Raw genomic sequence first — 20,358 nt, 5'->3', positions numbered from 1 at the left:
ATTTAAAGATTCTCTTCTCATTGCCAGTCTCCAGAATTGCAGTGATTTGACATTTAAATTGCTAAGTTAACTAGAGTGCTTCAGCTGTTAGTTTTAAAAATGCCAATTGTCATATCTTCCTAATATAAGAAGACTAGATTAATGATGAGTGTGAAAAAGTAGCTTATGTGAATATGAGTCCGTCCTGAGCTCTGTTCCTTACACAGTAGTTACATAAATTTAAATTGCTTTGAAAATGTAGTTGTTTCACCATAAAAATATCCACATGAGGACATTCACAGTTAAAATCAAAGGATGATAACTAAACATTCCTTCATAAGGAGAGATGGTTGATATTTGACTAATGTATCGATGGTTGTACAGATATGCTTCCTATTTTTGTTGTGTGCATGCCTTTGTTTTTAAATTATTGGAAAGACTCAGTATTGAATGAGGTTGGGCTGATACAGATGTTTGGGAAAAATGATTTTGTATAGAATTCGTTACAAAAGACCATTGCATTTTCTGAAAGTGTCGAAAATAATACAATACTATACTAATGAGAGAGTAGGATAATGCCTGCCTGTACTGGGAGCACTAGAAGTCATTCAGGACCAGTTTGTTAATGAGGCAGAGTTTCTGGGTTTGGTCTCTGCAGGCAGCGGGGTAATTAATGCAGCTTTGCTTCTGTGACTGCCGATTCCCTAAATTTAATCAACTGTCATACAAATACACACAGTTGGTTCCAATCCGAACCATATTCTCTGTAAATAGTGAGTCCATAGTAAATTGTAGGCACTTTTGATAGCACACTTTAAAATTTGGAAATTCATTAATTTATTTTTGGTAATACTAACTTGCATTATTTAAGAATTTTAAAATATATAGAAAATATTTAGCAAAGAGTTTTTCTGTCACTCCTGTCTCCCATTTGCTGAGGTTTCTTTATTCTTCCTCTGAGGTCATCACTACTGTTAATTTCTTCTACATCCTTACTAACTATGATATGCAAGGATATATGAATATAGTATATTTGTCCTAGATTCCTTAAAAAACAAGTTATATTGTCTTGTAGTAAGTAATCTGGACTGTGTGTTTCTCATTTAACAATATCTTGAAGATCATTTCAAAGAGCTTCCTGATTCTTCTTCATAGCTGCATAGTATTCCATTCTGTGGAAGTACCATAATGTATATAACTCTTCAATGGACATTTAGAGTGTTTTCAATCTTCTGCTGTTACAGTAAGGCTGCAGTGAGCACCGCTGCATATGTTTCATTTTTGTACAAATATCAACATAAGCTCTATATCTCTAGGATAAATTCCTAGGAGTGGACGCTGGGTAAAATGGTAGTTCTAGTTATAATTTTGATAGATATTGTTAAGTTACCCTCCAAGAGACTGTACCAATTTACACTCTTATCAGCAATGTGTAACAGTGTATTTTTTAACAGCTAGCACATATTTAATTAAACGTTGGAATTTTTGCTGATCATGTAGGTTAAAATAGCATCCTAAGTTTACATTAATTCTGTTATGAGAGTGAAGTCAGGGAATGTTTTTATATAGGTAAGAGCCTTTTATTTCATTTTATAGACTTTTTTTGCTCATGTATTTTGCTTATTATTTATTGTGTTGTTTGCCTTTTTGTATTGATTTTAGGAACTCCTCATATTAGAGTTAGAACTCTTCATATCATACTAGAAAGGCCAACTCGAATCTGAGGTGGCAAAATAATTCTCCCTTGTTTTCTTCTGGTTCCTAAATTGCATTTAAAATATTTGATACATTTGCCATTTATTCTGGCTTATGGTGTGAGAAATAGATCCAACATGTTTTATTTCAAGTAGGCTACTCACTTTTGCAACACTATTTATGGAATTATTCAACTTTTTCCCACTTTGAGATGACACCTTTAAAACAACCAAATTCCTATGTGTATTTGGGCCTATTTTTAGATTTTCTATTCTGTTTCACTGACTTTTATGATGATGTCATTCCAAATGAGAACATTTCCTCAGTCTTTTCATATCCTTTAGAAATATCAAGTATTTTCATGTTGTATTTGCATATTTCTGATTAAACGTATTCCTAGTATTTACTATTTTAATTGCTATTACAGAAGGTATCATTTTTCACTACCAATTACTGACTTTTTTATATATGAAAATTATTGATTTCCATATATTAACTTTGTATCTTGCCGTTTTACTGAATTATCTTATTGTCTGTAGTACATTTGGAGTTGATTTTCTAGGGTTTAATATATATACACATAGCACCTGAAAACAGAGGGTCTTAACTTCTCAAACCAAATGATAATAGTGATAAAGGGGGAACCTTGATAATGTTCTGACTGTAGTGGGGCTGCTTATCGTGTTTCCCATTAAGCATCATGCTAGCTTTTGGGCTGAGAGAAGAGAGTAGTTTTTTTCATGTTAAGGAGGTAGCCATTGATTATTATTTTATTGACTGTTGCATCAGGAATGTGTGTTCAATTTTTTCAAATGTCGTTTCAGCATCTATGACTATGGTTATTTGATTTCCCCCCTTAGATCCATTATGATAATTAACTTGATTTTTGCCTTGCTACAATCTAGTTGTGGCAATTTTATGACCTTTTGGTTTTAGAATTTGGGCTTTGATTAAAGTTTCAAGTTACAGAACTTTATTTTTATAGATGTATAGAAATATAACATTTCTCTAACACTCTGCAGGTGACTTGGGAGAAAAGGGAGAACGTGGCCCTCCAGGAAGAGGTGCCAAGGGTTTGCCCGGAGCCACAGGTCTACCAGGTAAGTGTGATGTATGGCAGGAGGAGGTTGAGAAGTTGGTAGCAAATGGGATAATATTTTAAAGAATTGTTCTTTAATTACTTAAGCATATCATGTGATACTTGAGAATGGCTGGCATCAATTTTTCCAGACCAACTTTAATGAAGAGTTAAATGATCTCTAAATCACATTTGTACTCTTTGTGAGAAAATATATGACAGGACTTGAAATATTAATTTTTTAATGGATATTTTAAAAATTGTTGGTCCAGCCATACGCACTTAGTATGAAATGCTGAAGGAATGGGGTCCTCTCCATTTCAATCCCAGTTGATAGTTTTCTGATTTTTTTTTTTAATTTTAACTAAAAAGTCAGAGCAACAGGAAAATTCATCCAAGTCTTCAAACTATTGCACAGAGAGTAACTAAAAATTTATTTTAAAAGCTCCTGTTTCAAACATCCTGAACTTCTAGAAACACATGTCCCCCAAATAAATAAATATGTAAACCTGAATATTCCTACTCATAGCCACAAAGAGCCACACACAGGCCACATATCACTGCTGTGTCAACCGAGGCCACAGAGCAGCCTGTGTGTGAGAGCCGGGACTCTCTCACTGGGTGTCTGTTCTCTCCTTACACACTGGTGACTCTGTCCCCCAGCGTTCAGGCTGAAGCACAGTCGTCTGCTGGGAAATGACTTATAGGCCCAGCCACAGAAGCCGCATAGCAGGATCGAAAAGCCAGCCAGTTTAAGAGCAAGAATGAGGTGCTGTTTTACAACACACTCTCTTATCGCTGCTCAGTAAGGCTCGCAAACCCTGGCGCCGAGGAGAGGTGAGGTCAGAGGAGTTGTGCAGAGAAAGGGAGGCTCATATTTCCACAATAGATTTGCAAAACTTGTTTTAAGGAACTTTAGGAAAAGAAATAATCATGTTCTAATTCTGCCACAGGCTTACGTATTCAATCATGGCTATAATTGCAGCCCCAAACATCATTGCTTTCTAATTATACATTTCATTGCTCCTGGGGATTGCTTTCTCATTAAAATACATTTTAAAAATATGAACACATTTGGAGATAGCTCCAACACTGCCTCTCTAAAACTGTGGGCCTGTCAAGATATTTTCATAAATTGATGCTTTTTTTGTGTGTGATTGGAAAAGGAAAGAATCTGCTTGGAGCTAAATGGGACCAAGGGGAGAGTATTTTAGAGGAGCCTGGATTCATTGATAGGTGTTTAGAAGAGAGAAACAAGAAATAGAATTTACTGAGTCATTGCCTTTATCAATGGCAGCGATAGGAGGCTTTAAAGCTGATAAAATACCACCATTACAATGTACTCAATTACTTGTATACATATAGGATAACCTTATAATTTCTCCTCCCATTTTGTTGAGAAATCACTTAATAGTTCTTGGAACAGCCACTTGCACTATTGGCAAGATTTTCCTCTAACAAAAATATATTATGGTTTCTGGTGACTCTTTCAAAAAGTCTGTTGATAAACAAAATTTTAAGCTTAAAAATGGGAAGATTGAGGAAGACTAGCTCTGTATATGCAGTGTATCAGGCTGCCATCCGAGGCCCATGATGCCCCACTGCGGGTGGGGAGGGTGTCCCTAAGTCTGACTGGAAGGGGTTTACAAGTGCTCCCTCCTGTTCTGCCAAAATAGGACTTGGCTGATTTGCTTTTTAGTACATGAGACACCCATGTATGGGCAAAATGGTAAGGTAAGACAAGCTCATCATTGGCCGCTCCACCTGGCCGTCATCTTTTCTCCCTTATAAGTAAATTTGTTGCAGCTGGTCTTGGATCTCATATTTAAATTTGACTTGTTAAAAAATGTTATGGACTCCCCTTTTTTAGGACTCCTGAGACCTGCCCTTCTCCTCTCTGCCTTTGCCAGTCCTTCCCCTGCCTCCCTGGTACCACTCTGAAATTCCGGTCTTTCTTTTTCTGAGCTTCTGTTATATTTTCATTGGGAGGATATTTGACATTGTTTTTTTAAAAACAAAGGCTAACTTTCAAAAGCACACAGGCACACGGGGGCCTTTGTTATTGCACTCTTTGAGGCGCAGGCCCTGGGCTTTGGGTTTTAGGTCATTCTCGGGTCTGCACATAATTTGCACAGCTGACAGTTTCCCAAATCCATCAAGTTCCTGAACGAAAGCTTTTGGGGTATCCCTCCTCTAAAGCTAGTTCCTTTTTTCTTTATTGATTAAGGTATTACATATGTGTCCTTATCCTCCCTTTGCCCCCCATGCCCTACCGCCCTGGTGTCTGTGTCCATTGGTTAGGCTTATATTCATGCATACAAGTCCTTTGGTTGATCTCTCCCCCTTACCCCCACCCTCCCCTACTTTCCCTCTGAGGTTTGATGGTCTGATCAATGATTCTCTGTCTCTGAATCTGTTTTTGTTTATCAGTTTACTAGAGGGTGGGGGAAGGGTGTCCCTCAGCCCAGCCTGCACCCTCTCCAATCTGGGACCCCTCAGGGGATAATTGGCAGTTGGACATCGCTCTCACAATTCAGAACTGCTGGCTCCTAACCGCTTGCCTGCCTGCCTGATTGCCCCTAACTGCTTCTGCCTGCCAGCCTGATTATCCCTAACTGCTCCCCTGCTGGCTTGATTGCCCCTAACCACCTCTGCCTCAGCCCCGCATCCGGGACCCAGGATTCCCTCCTCCAGCTGACCACAGGCACCCGGGATCCGGGCTTCCCTCCCTCTGGTCAGCCATACGCACCCAGGCCGGCTGCAGCCGCAGGGGATGGTGGGCAGGTGGCTTCGCCTGGGCTGCAGCTGCAAGTGCTGGTGACTGGGACCGTGGGGTGGGCGGCTTCTCCGTCTCCCGGGCAACAGCCAGCAGCAGGTACTGGTGCCTGGGACTACGGGATGGGCAGCTTCTGTGTCTACCAGGCTGTAGCCAGCCGCAGGTGCTGGTGCCTGGACCGCAGGCGGGCGGCTTCTCTGTCTTCCCTGGGATACAGTGTGGGCGACTTCTCCGGCTGGCTGCGGCCTGGGATCATGGGGCAGGCGGCTTCTTCGTCTCCTGGGCTGCAGTCAGCCTCAGGCGCTGGTGCCCAACTTCTTTGATCCCCACAGGCCCGGTGCGGCGGGGGGCGGGGCTGCCGCCATGGTTTAAGGCTAATTTGCATATTCACTCTGATTGGTTGGTAGCGTAGTGGAGTGATGGTAATTTGCATGTTTCTCTTTTATTAGTGTAGATGTTGTTCATTATATCCCACAAATGAGTGAGATCATGTGATATTTATCTTTCTCTGACTGACTTATTTTGCTTAGCATAATGCTCTCCAGGTCCATCTATGCTTTTTACAGCAGCGTAGTATTCCATTGTGTAGATGTACCACAGTTTTCTAATCCACTCATCTGCTGATGGGCACTTAGGCTAGTTCCCTGAAAGTGGGCTGTTGGGAATGTGGGCTCCACAGTTTAGACATGCTAGATTCAAGTATTGACTCGGTCACTCACTAGCTTTATGACACTGGGCAAGTTACTTAATTGCTCTGTGCCTCCATTTCTCCATTTATAAGATAGTGATAATAGTATATTTGAGAAATCCCTCCATATAAAGGGATTAGGAACATTTCTGGCCATCGTAAGTGCTCAAGAAATGTTGGTTATTGTTACTCCCATGACATAACAAATCCACTTCTGTTTTCTGAGATGAAGGGGAGCTGGGCACAGCTGGGCCTGGCTAAGCCCCTGCAGCCTTTTGCTCTTGCCTTCAATGGGCAGCAATCAGCTACTCTTCTCTCCGCCAGCACCACCCCTACACCTCTGCCCTGCCCCCACAAAACCCTCTTCAACTCCATGTCACAAACGCAAAGCACTGGCTGGCAGTAAATTATTTCACTGAGTAATTGTCCACTGAGAGGCTGGGCCATTTTAAATGTCCCTGGTGGAGCTTGGAATGTGATTAGAAATGTGATTTCTGGTCTCTCACAAAGATAATGGTAATAGGACTTTAAGACCCGGGGGAACCTTCACATTACTCTATGCAGGAGCTCTCTGGAACCTTCTAGGTCAATACATATCTTACCTAAAAGAAAGAACCTGCAGAACAAGTTATTCTATAATCTTCTCTGTTGTCCCTTCTGTTAAAATTGAAACGCAAATCCTCCTAAATGGAATAAAGATCATTTTGGTCATTCTTCTTTCTGCTAACCTATCTGATATATTTGAAAAAATGTACCCAAGGCCTTCGTTACCTATCAATTATCAGAATTTCTTTATTCTTTCTGCACAGTGTTAGCTCCAACTCCCCTTCATGTCTGTCACTTTGTTCAGGGTTAAGAATTACATGGCCCTTTGGGCTGTAATGCTACATCACCTACTATGGACCATAGGTTATTATTATAACATCACATCGACTCTCATTCGGCTGCAGTTCTAATGTTCAAAGAGTAGACAGATACCATGTAGTTTGTTTCTTCTCACAGTCAGTAGTCAGGGCAGATATGTAAGAAGTCTGGGCTCTGGGACGAGGCTGCCAGGTGTATGCACTGCTCTCTTACTTATTTTTAGCTCCTCTCCCTCTTAGTGCTTCAGTTTCTCCCCAGCATGACGGCAATAATAACCACACCTACCCTATGGAGTTATTTAGGGGGACCTATGTATGTGTTACCACATGGAAAGCACTTAGCGTAGCGCCTGGCATATGGCACACATTCTGCAAATTTAGCTGTTATTATTGCCATTTCTCTTCTTATATTTGCAGAAATAGGGACTTACAAAGGCCACATCTCCTGACAAAGTCCTCTCGGTAATAGGTGATAGAGGCAGATATTTATGCTTCCTGCATTCAAGCTCACTTAGTAGGCAAAATGATGGGCTGGCTGGTTAGTAATAAGATTAGTTTGTCCCCGCCACCCCTAACCACTTAGTGTCTCCATTCCCTTTCTGTCTCTTTCACATGGCTGTGTGGATCACAGTCGAGACCCCTGGGGCTCTAGAACCTCCCCCAATGCCTGGCCCCGCCTCCAGTTTCTTACCAGAGGCCGTTAGTGGCATTACTTGACTGGGTCATCTCATTAAGCGGAACTCTCTCTGTCTCCTGACACCGAACTGTGCAGTAAGTTCCTTGGCACTCTGAGGAGTTCAAAGAAAACTATTTAATAATGGGTCCTGACCTCCTTCATGTGCATTCAAACTCACGAGGGAGAGGAGTTGAATGAGGAATCATAGGTATGTGGCCACCAGGCCTGTGACTTGTGAGCTGAGATGCTTTTCCCTTCTTGGCCGGGGAGGGCAGAGCTGGCTTTACCCTGGGCCACACAGGATGAATGGGTTATTCGGGATTCTCCCAACATCTGCTGGTGACTAGTGAGTGGGAAAAACAAAAAGCAAACAAAGGGCACACTTAGTTCAGCAGTACGTTTAGCGGTAGTCATTGATCTTATTTCCATCGCTGCAGAGATCTTATTTGGTTGTGGGGATCTTACGCAAACCTACTTCTCAAACATATGTGCTTAAAAAAAAGTACGCTCAGCATAAGGTGAGAGATATAAGAAAGTCCCTGGCACATAAAACATTTTACATAAGCAGTGGATTAATATCAAACACCCTACTTAATACTTTAAATTATTTTCAGGTTTCTGTGTTATTCCCCCTTTAAAGTCTGCAGAAACAGTCCCTTTCATTCTGTGGCTTGCATTAGAGTCTTCAGAATGTCCTGGCGTGGCTTGCCTCCATCAATGTGACATGACTACCCTCTAGTGTTTGCACAGGGAATGACATAGACATTCAGTTTTAAAAGCCATGCATGTTTGGCAATGGCATTTTCATAGGTCCTTGAAATTTCGGAACCCTGCGTAGTCATCAGGCAGGCAGAGCAGAATGGCAACACTTTAGATCTGTGCTTTCTCTTCTTAAGACTTGAAAAGTAGTTTATGCATATTTGTTCATGCAGCTACTGGACTTTTTGAATGACTTGGACTGTGGTGACATTGCTTTACTCCCAAATTAGCTCTTACTCAGTAAGTTTAGAGCACCTTTGAGAGTGAATGCCCAGTGTCAGGGCTCACCAGAAACTGGCAGTCTGTTATGTGAAGGCTGGTTTATTTTTCCTCCGACCATTTCTACAGGGTAAAACCTCAGAAAAATATCGTTAGTTTCTTATGATAGGTGGAGCTCTAGAAAAATTAATACTATCTCTTGGCTATTGTGCCTCTTCCTGTGGAAAATTCAGGCCCAACAAATTAAACAAAATACACTACACACACACACACACACACACACACACACACACACACACACACACACCCTCAGCAGAGTTAGCAAATCAATGGGTATGGAAATACAGTTAGGCAAGGCTAGTAGGTCCATGTTTCTAACTCCAACACTTTCTAGCTATGAGATTATGGGCAATTGTTTAATCTTCCTAACTCTCAGGTTGCACATGAGGAAAATGGATCAATAATGTGCACAGTGCATGGGCAGGGTAAAGGGAAAGCACTTTGTGATGATGATGATTGATGATGATGATGATGATAACATCACCCAAAGCTCTGCAGGGTAAATTGCTGTTTTTGCCAGAGGGAGAATTGGGCTAGATGAGCTTTTTATAAACTAAATCAAGGCTAGAGAGGATGGCTTTGTCAATTCCTTCCTCAAAGGATGAGCAGGAATCTGAAATGAACTCAGCAAGTGGGAAGAAAAGGCCTCTCCTAGAACGTGTTGAAATAGGGAGCAAAGCATGAAAATCTATAATGCGCTCCTTCTGCTTTTTAATAGTTTGTGTATTAGAGAATGGCTTTCCTTAAATTGAAGGTTTTAGGCAGGAGGCTGGCTCTACAAATGTTAAATAAAATTTTGAATTAGTTGCTAACATTATAAGTTGAGAGCTATTTATTTAAAAACTCAGCTTCCTACCTTCCCTTGAAGATCATCAGAGGTCCTGGCAGTCCTGGTCCATGCTCCCTCCTGGCAGCTGGGAGCTGGAGCAGAGCCGCTGCCGACATCCGCTCTCCAGGTCACCACAGGCCTCAGTCCTCCCTCAGTCCTCCCTCAGTCCTCCCTGCTGCCTCCCAAAGCTGATCTAGAGTATCGTTATCCATTCCAGTTTTCATCACTTGTGCCATCAGTTTTCTTCCAGAAAAGACAGTAAGGACTTTCTTAATCCAGGGTTACTTCTTTATGACAGTGGGAGTGAGCAAACTTGTTTTGTAAAGGAGCATGTGTTTTGGCTTTAGGGCCCTGTGTTTTCTGTTGAAGCGACTCAGCTCTACCCTTGTCTTGCAAAAGCAGCCATAAGCAACGTATCAATGAATGACCATGGCTGTGCTCTAATTAGGCCACTTACAAAAGTAGGGCTTGGCTCATGGGCTGCCATTTGCCTACCATTACCTACATACCGGCCTTGTCCCTGTGGTCATCTGGTTTGCAACCTTTCCTTTGGGCATTTTCTGCTCCTAATCGTGGTTGATTTTAGCCTGCACCTGGTATTGCTACTGATGAGGTGCATGAAAATCTCCTTTTATATGCACTTATATCTGGCCTATATCATAAACCTTAAAAAAAATCACCTTTAAGTGACCCCAGTGTGAGGAGATCTGAATAGGCTCTGCTAAAGGCACGGATCTGCTGGCGTCTCCTTCATAGGTGCTCTGGGTGAGAGAGGAATTGTCTCAGGGGCCTCATCTTTAGGGGAAAACACATAATCCCTGGCTTCATCACAACTTAATATAGTCAAATGAAAGCTTATGGGATAAGCGAGGGGAAATTATATCGCTGCTTACCTACAGCCTTGAGATGGACATTGTCAAAGATAATTATTCTCTTGAAACTTTTAATGTTTTGTCCCATAACATTGCTTTATGTGGATCTACTTTGTAAGCTTCTTGGGGAGAATGAGATGGTAAATGTAAAATAGGATCTCTAACCTACTTGCCTTCTAAAAGTATATGCGTCTATGTAATAAGATCGTGTAATAAGACCAAGGAGACATATATAACGTCACCACTAAAATAGAAAAGGAAAACTAAACACCATTGAGAAGGAAAGAAAAAAGCCTCAGCAAATGTGTAATTGCACGTGTAGATTTGGCTTTCATCTTTTGGCCGGATGGACAGATTAAGATGGCTGAGGTAGAAGGAGGGTCTCTGTAGAACTGAATCATCATCACAGATACAAGTTGTTTTACGCTGGTTTCTTACTGCCACCTTTGCAATAACAGCACGAAAGCACGGCTGGTGTGATGCGGCAAACATTGGGCAGAAATCCCTCTTTGTTAGGGGCGCCTCACTGGGGGAACCGAACAACTTCCAACACACAAAGGGAAGAAATGCCCCCGAGGAGGTGAGACTGGAGTGAGGTGCCCTTGGGGTAGGGCCCTGAGAAGACGGCCAGGGAGCTCTGTAGGGTGCATTGCACAGTTCTCTAGAGACATTAATCAATAATACCCTCATAATTATAGTAATAGCCCCCATTTATCAGATGCTTTCAGGCATAGAATTTAATTATAAGGAAGGCATTATCCCATCAGAAAGTGAGAAATTAGTGACTTGCTAATGTCACCCTGTCTGTAAACGGCAGAGCTAGACTTAGAGCCATGTGTCTGTCTGCAGAGCCTGTTCTTCTCACCACTGAGCTATTCTTATCCCTGTCTGCATACTGATCCCCTATCAGAAGTGAGGGTGCCGCTACCGGAGTGCTGTGCAGAAGAAATGTACTGGGAGCCCCACATGCCAGTTGCACCTGTGTGTAATTTCAAATCTTGGAAATAAGTCAGATGGAAAAAGTATGTGGGTTATAAGACTGAAAGCAACAAATGAACAAATAGGACAAATAAAGAAAAACTCATAGACACGGACAACAGTATGGTGGTTACCAGAGGGAAGGGCGGTGGGGGGTGGGATGGGTAGTAAAGGGTAAAGGGGGTCAAATATATGGTGACCGAAGGAGATCTGACTTTGGGTGGTAAACAAACAATGCAATATACAGATGATGTATTACAGAATGATACATTTGAAACCTATTTAATTTTATCAACCAATATCATTCCAATAAATTTAATAAAATAAAAAATAAACAGTTTTGGGATTATGAAAAATAAACTTTAAGTAGCCTCATTAAAAAAGTCTAAAGAATCAGGTGTAATTAATTTTAATAATATAGTTTCTTTAACCCATGGTGTTCAAAATATCATACCATGTAATAAATATAAACATTATTAACGAAATAGTTTTCATTTTTTTCATAGTCTAGGTGAGCTTATAGTTCATCTCATTTTGACTTAGCCTCATTTCACTGCTCAATAGATATATGTGGCCAGAGGCTACCAACTCAGACAGCACAGCTCTACAAATGGAAATGTGGGTTCGAGATGCTGAGATCTTACACTTTTAATTTATAAGAAACCTAAGTCCAGTGAAGGAATTTTATCATTGTCATCATCATCATATCATCACCCATCATTTCCCAAAGTTCCTATGTACACCTGCTGGGCTGCAAGGTCTGATGCCTACTGCCAGTTTGCAGCCTTGAGTGTTCTCGTGTTCACATTGAAAATTTTTGTGTGTGTGTGTTTCAGGTGATCCAGGTCCTGCCAGCTTTGGGAGGAATGGCCGGGATGGTGAGCGAGGCCCTCAAGGGGCGGCAGGCATTCCTGGTGTGCCCGGTCCCCCAGGCCCTGCTGGCCCTCCTGGTTTCTGCGAGCCAGCCTCCTGCACCATGCAGGCTGGTCAGCGAGCCTTTAGCAAAGGGCCAGTCCAGTGAGAGGCTTAGTGCTGCATGGCTGTCTGCATAAACCACCCCTGGCAAAGGAGCTTGGAGGACAAACACCACCCGAAACTGGGGCAAGAGACGACAGTGTATTACCTTCAACATTATTGCAGAAGTCCTACTTGACAATCAGATTTAGATCGATGGTGCTATTCAATAAATCCTCTTTCCTTTTCCTTGGAGGAGAGAGAGCAGAGTCATTGGTAAAAACAAACAAAACCTCCCTTTGAATGCATTTATAATCCTGTTCCCAGGATCTTGAACTTTAGTGTGCTATACATATGTGACATTGTGGGCCGCGGTGCCAATAAACAGAAACAACTGTTTGGTTTACCTCAGTTGCCGTAGTTATTTTCATTTGTAATGGGATGTTCTCAGATTGTTGTTCAGTCATATAGAGGATTTGCAGACTAGCTATGAAGAAACCCCTCTGCAGTCAACAGAATTGGTGCCTAAAACCCCCATCAGTGTGCTCTCTGGAGTGACAAGAAAGCGCTGTGCTATGAAGAATGATTTCTTCACAGCACATGTTGGTTCCATGGTCAGCCTGATTTTTTGTGGAATTGTACTGTATCCCAAACCTATTAACATTTTGAGCTCTTCTATGTGAAAGTAAAGAAGGACTTTTAATATCCTGTCGGGCATAAGATTTATTGATGAGATTATTTATTTGTAAGGTGTGAGGTAACATCTCTGGTTGTACCCAAGAAGAAATAAATATGGTTTCTTAATCTCTTGCATGTTTTCTTGTAAGTAATCTTGTTCAATAAAAAGGAGTCACTGAACTTATTTAGATACATTAAAAGTTGTAAATTACTGCTATTTCTCTAAGTTTATGTTAGTGCTTTTTTTTTTTTTTTTAGCACAGAGAAATTAAAAAGCCCTTACTGTTCCCTTGAAGGTGCTACCCGGGGACAGAAATCCATTGTATATGGGTGTGTGGTGTAGGGCGGACAGCTTCATAGACCTTTTGGAAATTCTAATGAAAGCTATGGACCCAAACCCTGGAAAAATGCACAAATGCTTATGCACAAACATGTCTGCAGACTATTTCAGAGACTTGATCGACCCCTTAAGTCTAGCCTTGCTCAGGCTCCTGCCTTCATTGCAATGGTTTGTTAGCTCCCTCCTATTCAGAACGTCACTGCTGCAAAATGACTATTTCACCAATTTTCTTACACATTTTATAAAGGCGGCTCCGCTAAAGCACTGGATTCTTATCAATAAGCTAGGTATTGCCTGACCAACTCAAGCACTTGATTATCATTTACATAATCACATTGGTTTGCTATTTTACCAACATCTACATAAATGACTGATGAGACTTAATGCATTCATTCTGTCACAGTGCATACGAGTGACTTGTCCCCGAGCCCATCACAGTGCACAAAATAGTCAATGCCTTCAGTTAGTTTATGGAACTCAATTCTCTCAAGTCAAGGGGAATGAGCCCTAATAGGATTTTTTTTTCTTGTGTGTACGCTCTATACCTTTAAAAATTTTAGCCCTATTTATTTGGCCAAATCAATTATTGTGTAATCTGCATTTGGGATTCTCTCACAGCATCTATTCTGTACTTCCAGCATAGACTGTGCTTAAGAAGAGAGATTTCACCTTGGTTCCATAGATCATGCTATTTACCCCCACTGAGAGGGACGTTATCCTTTGTGTGGAGTAGATACGTTTTTGGAAACAGAGGTATCTGTTTGAGCTACTTGAAATGATCTTTATATAAGTGGCAAACCTTCTCAGGGTCTGTGACATATCCTATATAATAATAGACAAATATGCAAATTGACCATACCTCCGACACACCCAGAAGCCACGCCCACAAGCCATGCCCACAATCCAATCAGAGTGCGTATGCAAATTAACCCAAACCAAGATGGCTACAGCCACAGAGAGCAAGGTTTCCTAGGTAACAGAGGAAGCCAAGCTTTCTGCCAGCCGTTGCAGGCCTAAGCCTCCACTCAAGCTACAAAGTTTCAATTATAGAAGGTAAACAAATTCAAACAAATGGCAGCAGAATGGAGCTTGAGAGAGCAGGCCAGGGTTGCCGCTGGCAACAGGGGAAGCAAAGCTTTCTGCACACCCTGGCCAGGCCCACCCGCTTAAGGCAACAAAGTTTCAATTATAACCCCAACACAAATGGATTCGGGCCTCGGAGGGAGCCCCAGGCTTGGCTCTGCTCCAGGCTACAAAGTTTCAGTTGTAGAAGGAAAATAAATTCCAGATACCAGGGTCTCCGCTTGCATCCCAGGGGGCGTGGCCCACCTGCAAACCACCACAGGCCCCTCGCTCAGGCCGCCCCATGCCCCAAGGGAACCCCACCTTGATCAGGGACACCCTTCAGGGCAAACCAGCTGGCCCCCACCCCTGTACCAGGCCTCTATCCTATCTAATAAAAGAGAACTATGCAGATTGATCATCACTGCAACACACAATATAGCTGCCCCCATGTGGTCAAAGATCCTGCCCCCATGTGGACACAAGATGGCCAGCACAAGATGGCCAGCAGGAGAGGGCAGTTGGGAGGCACCCGGCCTGCAAGGGAGGGCAGTTGAGAGGGACCAGGCTTGCAAGGGAGGGCAGTTGAGAGGGATCAGGCCTGCAAGGAAGGGCAGTTGGAGGTGATCAACCCTGCAGGAGAGGGCAGTTAGGGGTGACCAGGCCAACAGAGGAGGGAAGTTGGGGGCAAACAGGCTGGCAGCAGAGTGGTTAGGGGGTGATCAGGTTGGCAGGCAGAAGCAGTTAGGGGCAATCAGGAAGGCAGGCAGGCAAGCAGTTGGGAGCCAGCAGTCCTGGATTATGCAGGCAGGCAAGCAGTTGGGAGCCAGCAGTCCACTGGGATCGGGCCTAAACGGACAGTCGGACATCCTTTGAGGGGTCCGAGATTGGAGAGGGTACAGGCTGGGCTGAGGGACAACCCCCCTCCGTGCACGAATTTCGTGCACCGGGCCTCTAGTAATCAAATAAATGCAAAGAAATTGCCTTGTCTTTTCACCAAGTGGTTTTATTTTAACTGGAGTGATATAATTAAATACAATAAAAGAAAAATTAGGTTACCAAATAAATACGTTTCTCAGTTCGGTAATATAATCTTCATAAGAAGAATATACTGCAATGTATTTTTTTAAATTTACTTACAAATAAAGGTTTAGGTTGATAAAAAAAAAAGATTGGAGGCTATGTTAGGTTGAGAACAAAATGGAGAAGAAAATATATTTCTAATTTGTAACAAATTAAATATTCACACTTCAGTTAAAAAATAATTTCCTAAGAAAACAAAACAAAAATACCCTCAAAGGAACAGGTCATTCAAATGTTTTACAAACTTGATATCTAGAAGGCTACCCACCACGCTCCACAGATATCATAAGCAATATTGGAAACAACTACATACAAATAGATTATGTAAAACTAGCAGGTCCCCAGTGGTGGGAACAATCCCTATGAAACTCGGTTAAGTGAAATAGTTCACAGAAGCAGTAAATACTTGACTGAGAAATTGCAAAGAAAGCCATCCAGCAATGCCTCTCCATTAAAGCGTCGGTAAATATTGAATTAGACCAAATATCTTTTTGTAGCAAAACAGAAATCTTCAAAACCTCTCTGAGATATTTGTTAAAAGTTGGATGAAGTAACGCCTGGAGCACTTGCTGAGACAGGAGTGTGTGACTAAAGTTGGTCAGAAACTGGCATGTTATTCGGGGCAACTGATGTCCAATTGTTTTCTAGCCAGGGCTTCTGTGGCATTTTCATCCCAAATATCTGACAGTTTGGATAAGAACTATGGAAATCACTTCCCGGTCTGACTGAGCACATAACCTCACTGGCCTGGTTTGGCATAACTGACCTCTGTCTATCTCAAGAGTATGAATGAGTAGTCCTATCAGTTATGTAATTGACTTGGTTACCGACAGACACTTAACATTTCAATCTGTCTAAACACATAGTGCTATTCTTAAACATCATTAGTTAAATCTGATTTATTTATTTGCAATCAGAAATAAGCTTAATGTAAATCCCTACTTCAGAAGATCACCTCTGATTGTATTATTTAATTTTGGGCTGTTATGGTGTCTCTGACTTACAATAATCTTCAAATAAACCAATATAAGGGGAAGGTCACTAGAAATACATAAAATCATACCAAGTGTCAAGGGAATTGCTTTTAGACATGTCTTAGAAGCTAAAGTAAAAGTGAAAAAGCAATAATAAGAACAATAATACTAGTGAACTAGTAGTTTTTCTATTTACAAATGGGCAATGGATATAAATGATTTTGAATACATATATTTAAAAAAAGAATATTTGTGCTCAATAAATATAGGTGAAGTCCTTTTTTTTTCATAGAGTAAAATAATTAAATTTTAGTTGTGTACTTCATCCTTTTTAGTTAGCTTGTGCTCTAGGACATGGCAGTACTAAGTCCATATGGCTCAGTAAACATTAAGTCAAAAGTGGTGACTATACAAATGTATGACATGAATACAGATGCTCAAATGCTCTTTAAATGATTAAGTAGAGGAAGTGCACCATAGTCATTAGATTATCAGAAAGTGGATGCTGACTGCTTTATGTTTAGTTTTAATAATATTACTATTAATAGTCTTAATAAATGACAACCCATGCTAACTCTCCCTTAACATGCCTTCACATTTTGCTCTTGAGCCAAGTTTTCTAAGAACAAGTAGAAAGAGAACAAATGAGGGAAATTGGCTCCAATGAAGTAACTTTCTTTCTGAGATTCATTTGAATTTGTCTTTGCCCTCCAAGTTGAAATTTTGTGTGTGCAAAGGCTTAAGAATATTTCTGAGAGAGCTCCTGGTTGGTTTACTACATGGAAGGGGACCTGAAGATGAGAATAGTGTAATTTATAAGTAAACATGTAAATCTATTGACATGTTTTAATGTAATTAGTTGCTGTTAAGGAAACACTCTGTGTATTAACTTATTATTGCCTATTATCACTAATGATGATGTTTATGAGTAAGTTACTAGTAATTGTGATATTCCTTATTTTGCACTGGCCCCTCTACAACAAGGAGTCCTGAGTGACTTTAGTGAGGAGATCACTTTGTGGGACAGAAGTTGCAAAGGCCTGCCTGCTCTCTGACGTTTGCTTCTGCCTCTAATTCTCATCTCAGTCATTAGACCAGACCTTTTATGAGCTGCCACGGAGATGAGTTATACATGTAAGTAGCGTGAACTAAGCATTGATTCATGTGACAAACAAAACTATAACGACCAGCACAGTATAAACAAGAACTCTGCAACAGACCAATGGACAGGTATCTTGGCACCCGTGTGGCTCATGATTGGTATGGAAGTGCTCTCGGGGCATTCCTGTCATTGTGGCCTAACAATGCAACTCAAGTGTGGCTCTTTGGCCACAAGAGGTGGCGACGAGTAGACATGGTGTTGATAACTGCACCTCAGAATTCCTGGATTTAGGATCAAATTCTTTATTGCTGAGATAAGCGACAAGCTCATTATGCATCATGAGTATATTTAGGAATCAAGGCCTCAAAGCATTATATCCACCAGAGACTTAGAATAAAATTAGTGCCATTCCACTTAACATGAGTATGTTGAATTCAATCTTTAACAGTTTGATGAGGTAAGATCGAGAACAAACAAAATGGGAAAATGTTATTTTTGGCACAGTTATAAAATATGCCATAAAACAATCTGAACTTAAATACAAGAATACACTGACAAGTATTTAACCCTAAAATATACTTTAAATAATACAGCAAAATAAAAAGTTGTAATCACCATCTTTACACCCACAAGCTTATTATAGTCAAACAACTGGCAACCCTTTGACAAACTTAAATCTTACTGAACTACCCCCTAAGTTCAGTGAAATCTCCTACTTTACTGGCAGTACTCACTTTTGACAAATCCATGAAGTTAAGTAGTTAACTCCTTGAGTTGTACCTAAACATGAAGTTTTTTTTTCCCCAATGAGATTTTTCTTAGACTTGGCTTTGGTTTTATAAGCCTTTCTAATCTGAGGTAAATTTTTACTGTTCTGGGTCTGTTTGTCTGAATGAGTTTTCTCTGTGTTCATCTTGTTCTTTATTCAATTTAACTAAAGTGACCAGATATTCTGGCATGATTTTGTTGAGAAAAATGTTGGGGTACACCACACAATGAAAATGAAGACACCCATTTGTCTTGTTTCTTGAGACTCCTACTGGTTAAACGAATTTAATGTAATTAATGCTACTTTTACCAGCCAACTAATAAATAAATGTAATTCAAAGGCTAAGTCACTTTGAAGTATCCAGGCATAAAATATACAAATTCAATTCTTTTCTGCATCTCCTCCTCTTGGAAGTCTGTGTAATCTCTGAGAGCAAATCATATAAAAGGGGGGTACGTTCCTCAACACTAGAATGTTAAGAAACAACATTGGGAAACAATAACAATATACACTGTGTCTTAAGAAGGTGAACATGAACAAATATGAAAAATAATTTAAGAACAAGAGAAATGAGCAAATCTACAAAACTTTTATGAGAATTCATTGAAAAAACTTCAGCATATAACAATCTAGAAATTCTCAGTCTCAGGATAATATTACCAATGTTAGGAAAAATTAAAATGGTATTTTGAAAAATGGTGTTCTTTATTTTACTTTTGTAAATAGTGATATAGTTCTAGAAAAAAATATTGTACAAATCTAATTGTAAAATTTTAAGTACTTTGAACAATATGAAGATTTATTGGTAGACAGTGGGTAATTTTATAAATGGTCAACATCTTGTATTAAGCTAAATAAAGGAGTTTGCTTGTCTGTCAAAAGTGAGTATATATCCTGTATAAAAGGTAGGATGACTTCTTAGGTGTTTTCATGTTAATCACTAAAATATGAGGGTAGTGTACAAACAAAAGTTACAAATAGTAAATATTCAAGTTAACTAAGTTATATAAATCCACTGAAGAAATAAAATTGAAAGAGCTAACAAATCAAAGGTTATTTTGTCTGCTTCAAAGAGATACTTACAATGAGAAAATATATAAATTAACAAAACAAATTAATAAAACATAAGTTAACAAGTAATTATTTACAAAAGTAAAAAGAAAAGTGCAAAGGCAAAGGTCTGATTTAGTTGTTGTCCACTAAATGGTTTCTACCCTTGTATTTCTGCAAGTCTGTTCAGTTCTGATACAAATTGCTTTAAAACACCATCTTGTGGACAAATGGAGGTATATCACAGGTTCTCAACAGATGTGAGAGACTGCAGAAAGGCTAAATCTTATTTAACTCCGAAAACATACTTTAAAAAAATTATTTTAAAATCTAAACATCAAATGACAATTCTTACAGAGAACATATGTTAAGATAATTATTTAAGCTCCATAATATAAGTCACTAAAATTTTAAAGTTTCAACAATGTCATGAAATATAAGCATATGGGATTAGAATCATTAACTAAATTACTTTGATCACAAGATGACAAATTTCAAAGGTTAAGACTGGCTGTGTATCTGTTATGCTTAGGGGAAAAATGTTAATGTCTTCAGTAGGAAAGAACAATGAACAAACTCATGAATGATTTTTCATTTTTTCTTTAGATTACAAAGGCCATAATTACTAATTGACTTCATACCTTATTTTTTTTTGCATAGAAAGTTTTCCATTTGAAGTGTTAATTTATCTTGGTATAAAATGTTTGACTGGAATTTAAAATATGTACATAGGGCAAACACAATTTTAATTATTAATTGTCTTCATGGCCTATAATTATTTTGTATTTCAACATTTATGTTGTCTGGAGTCCAAACAAGAGATAAATTAGGAAATTTGATAATTCTTCTTCCCAGCTGTGGACATTACTGACAT

At 40.1% G+C, this 20,358-nt stretch overlaps 1 protein-coding gene across 1 annotated transcript in view; it reads left to right on the top strand.

The window, feature by feature from the left end:
* The window catches only part of COL9A1 (collagen type IX alpha 1 chain), an 86,555-nt gene extending 73,876 nt beyond the window's left edge, over positions 1 to 12,679 (top strand). Inside the window, exons 37-38 of the mRNA XM_054722235.1 lie at positions 2,697 to 2,774; positions 12,309 to 12,679. Of these exons, the coding sequence (XP_054578210.1) occupies positions 2,697 to 2,774; positions 12,309 to 12,493 (263 nt within the window). The 3' untranslated portion in view covers positions 12,494 to 12,679. The remainder of the gene's footprint in view (positions 1 to 2,696; positions 2,775 to 12,308) is intronic.
* Positions 12,680 to 20,358: the final 7,679 nt, after the last annotated feature.

Source organism: Eptesicus fuscus, chromosome 10, assembly GCF_027574615.1.
Source record: "Eptesicus fuscus isolate TK198812 chromosome 10, DD_ASM_mEF_20220401, whole genome shotgun sequence".
Classification (NCBI taxonomy): Eukaryota; Metazoa; Chordata; class Mammalia; order Chiroptera; family Vespertilionidae; genus Eptesicus; species Eptesicus fuscus.
Note: the sequence above shows the minus strand (reverse complement) of the source record. Positions and strands in the feature narration are given on the sequence as shown.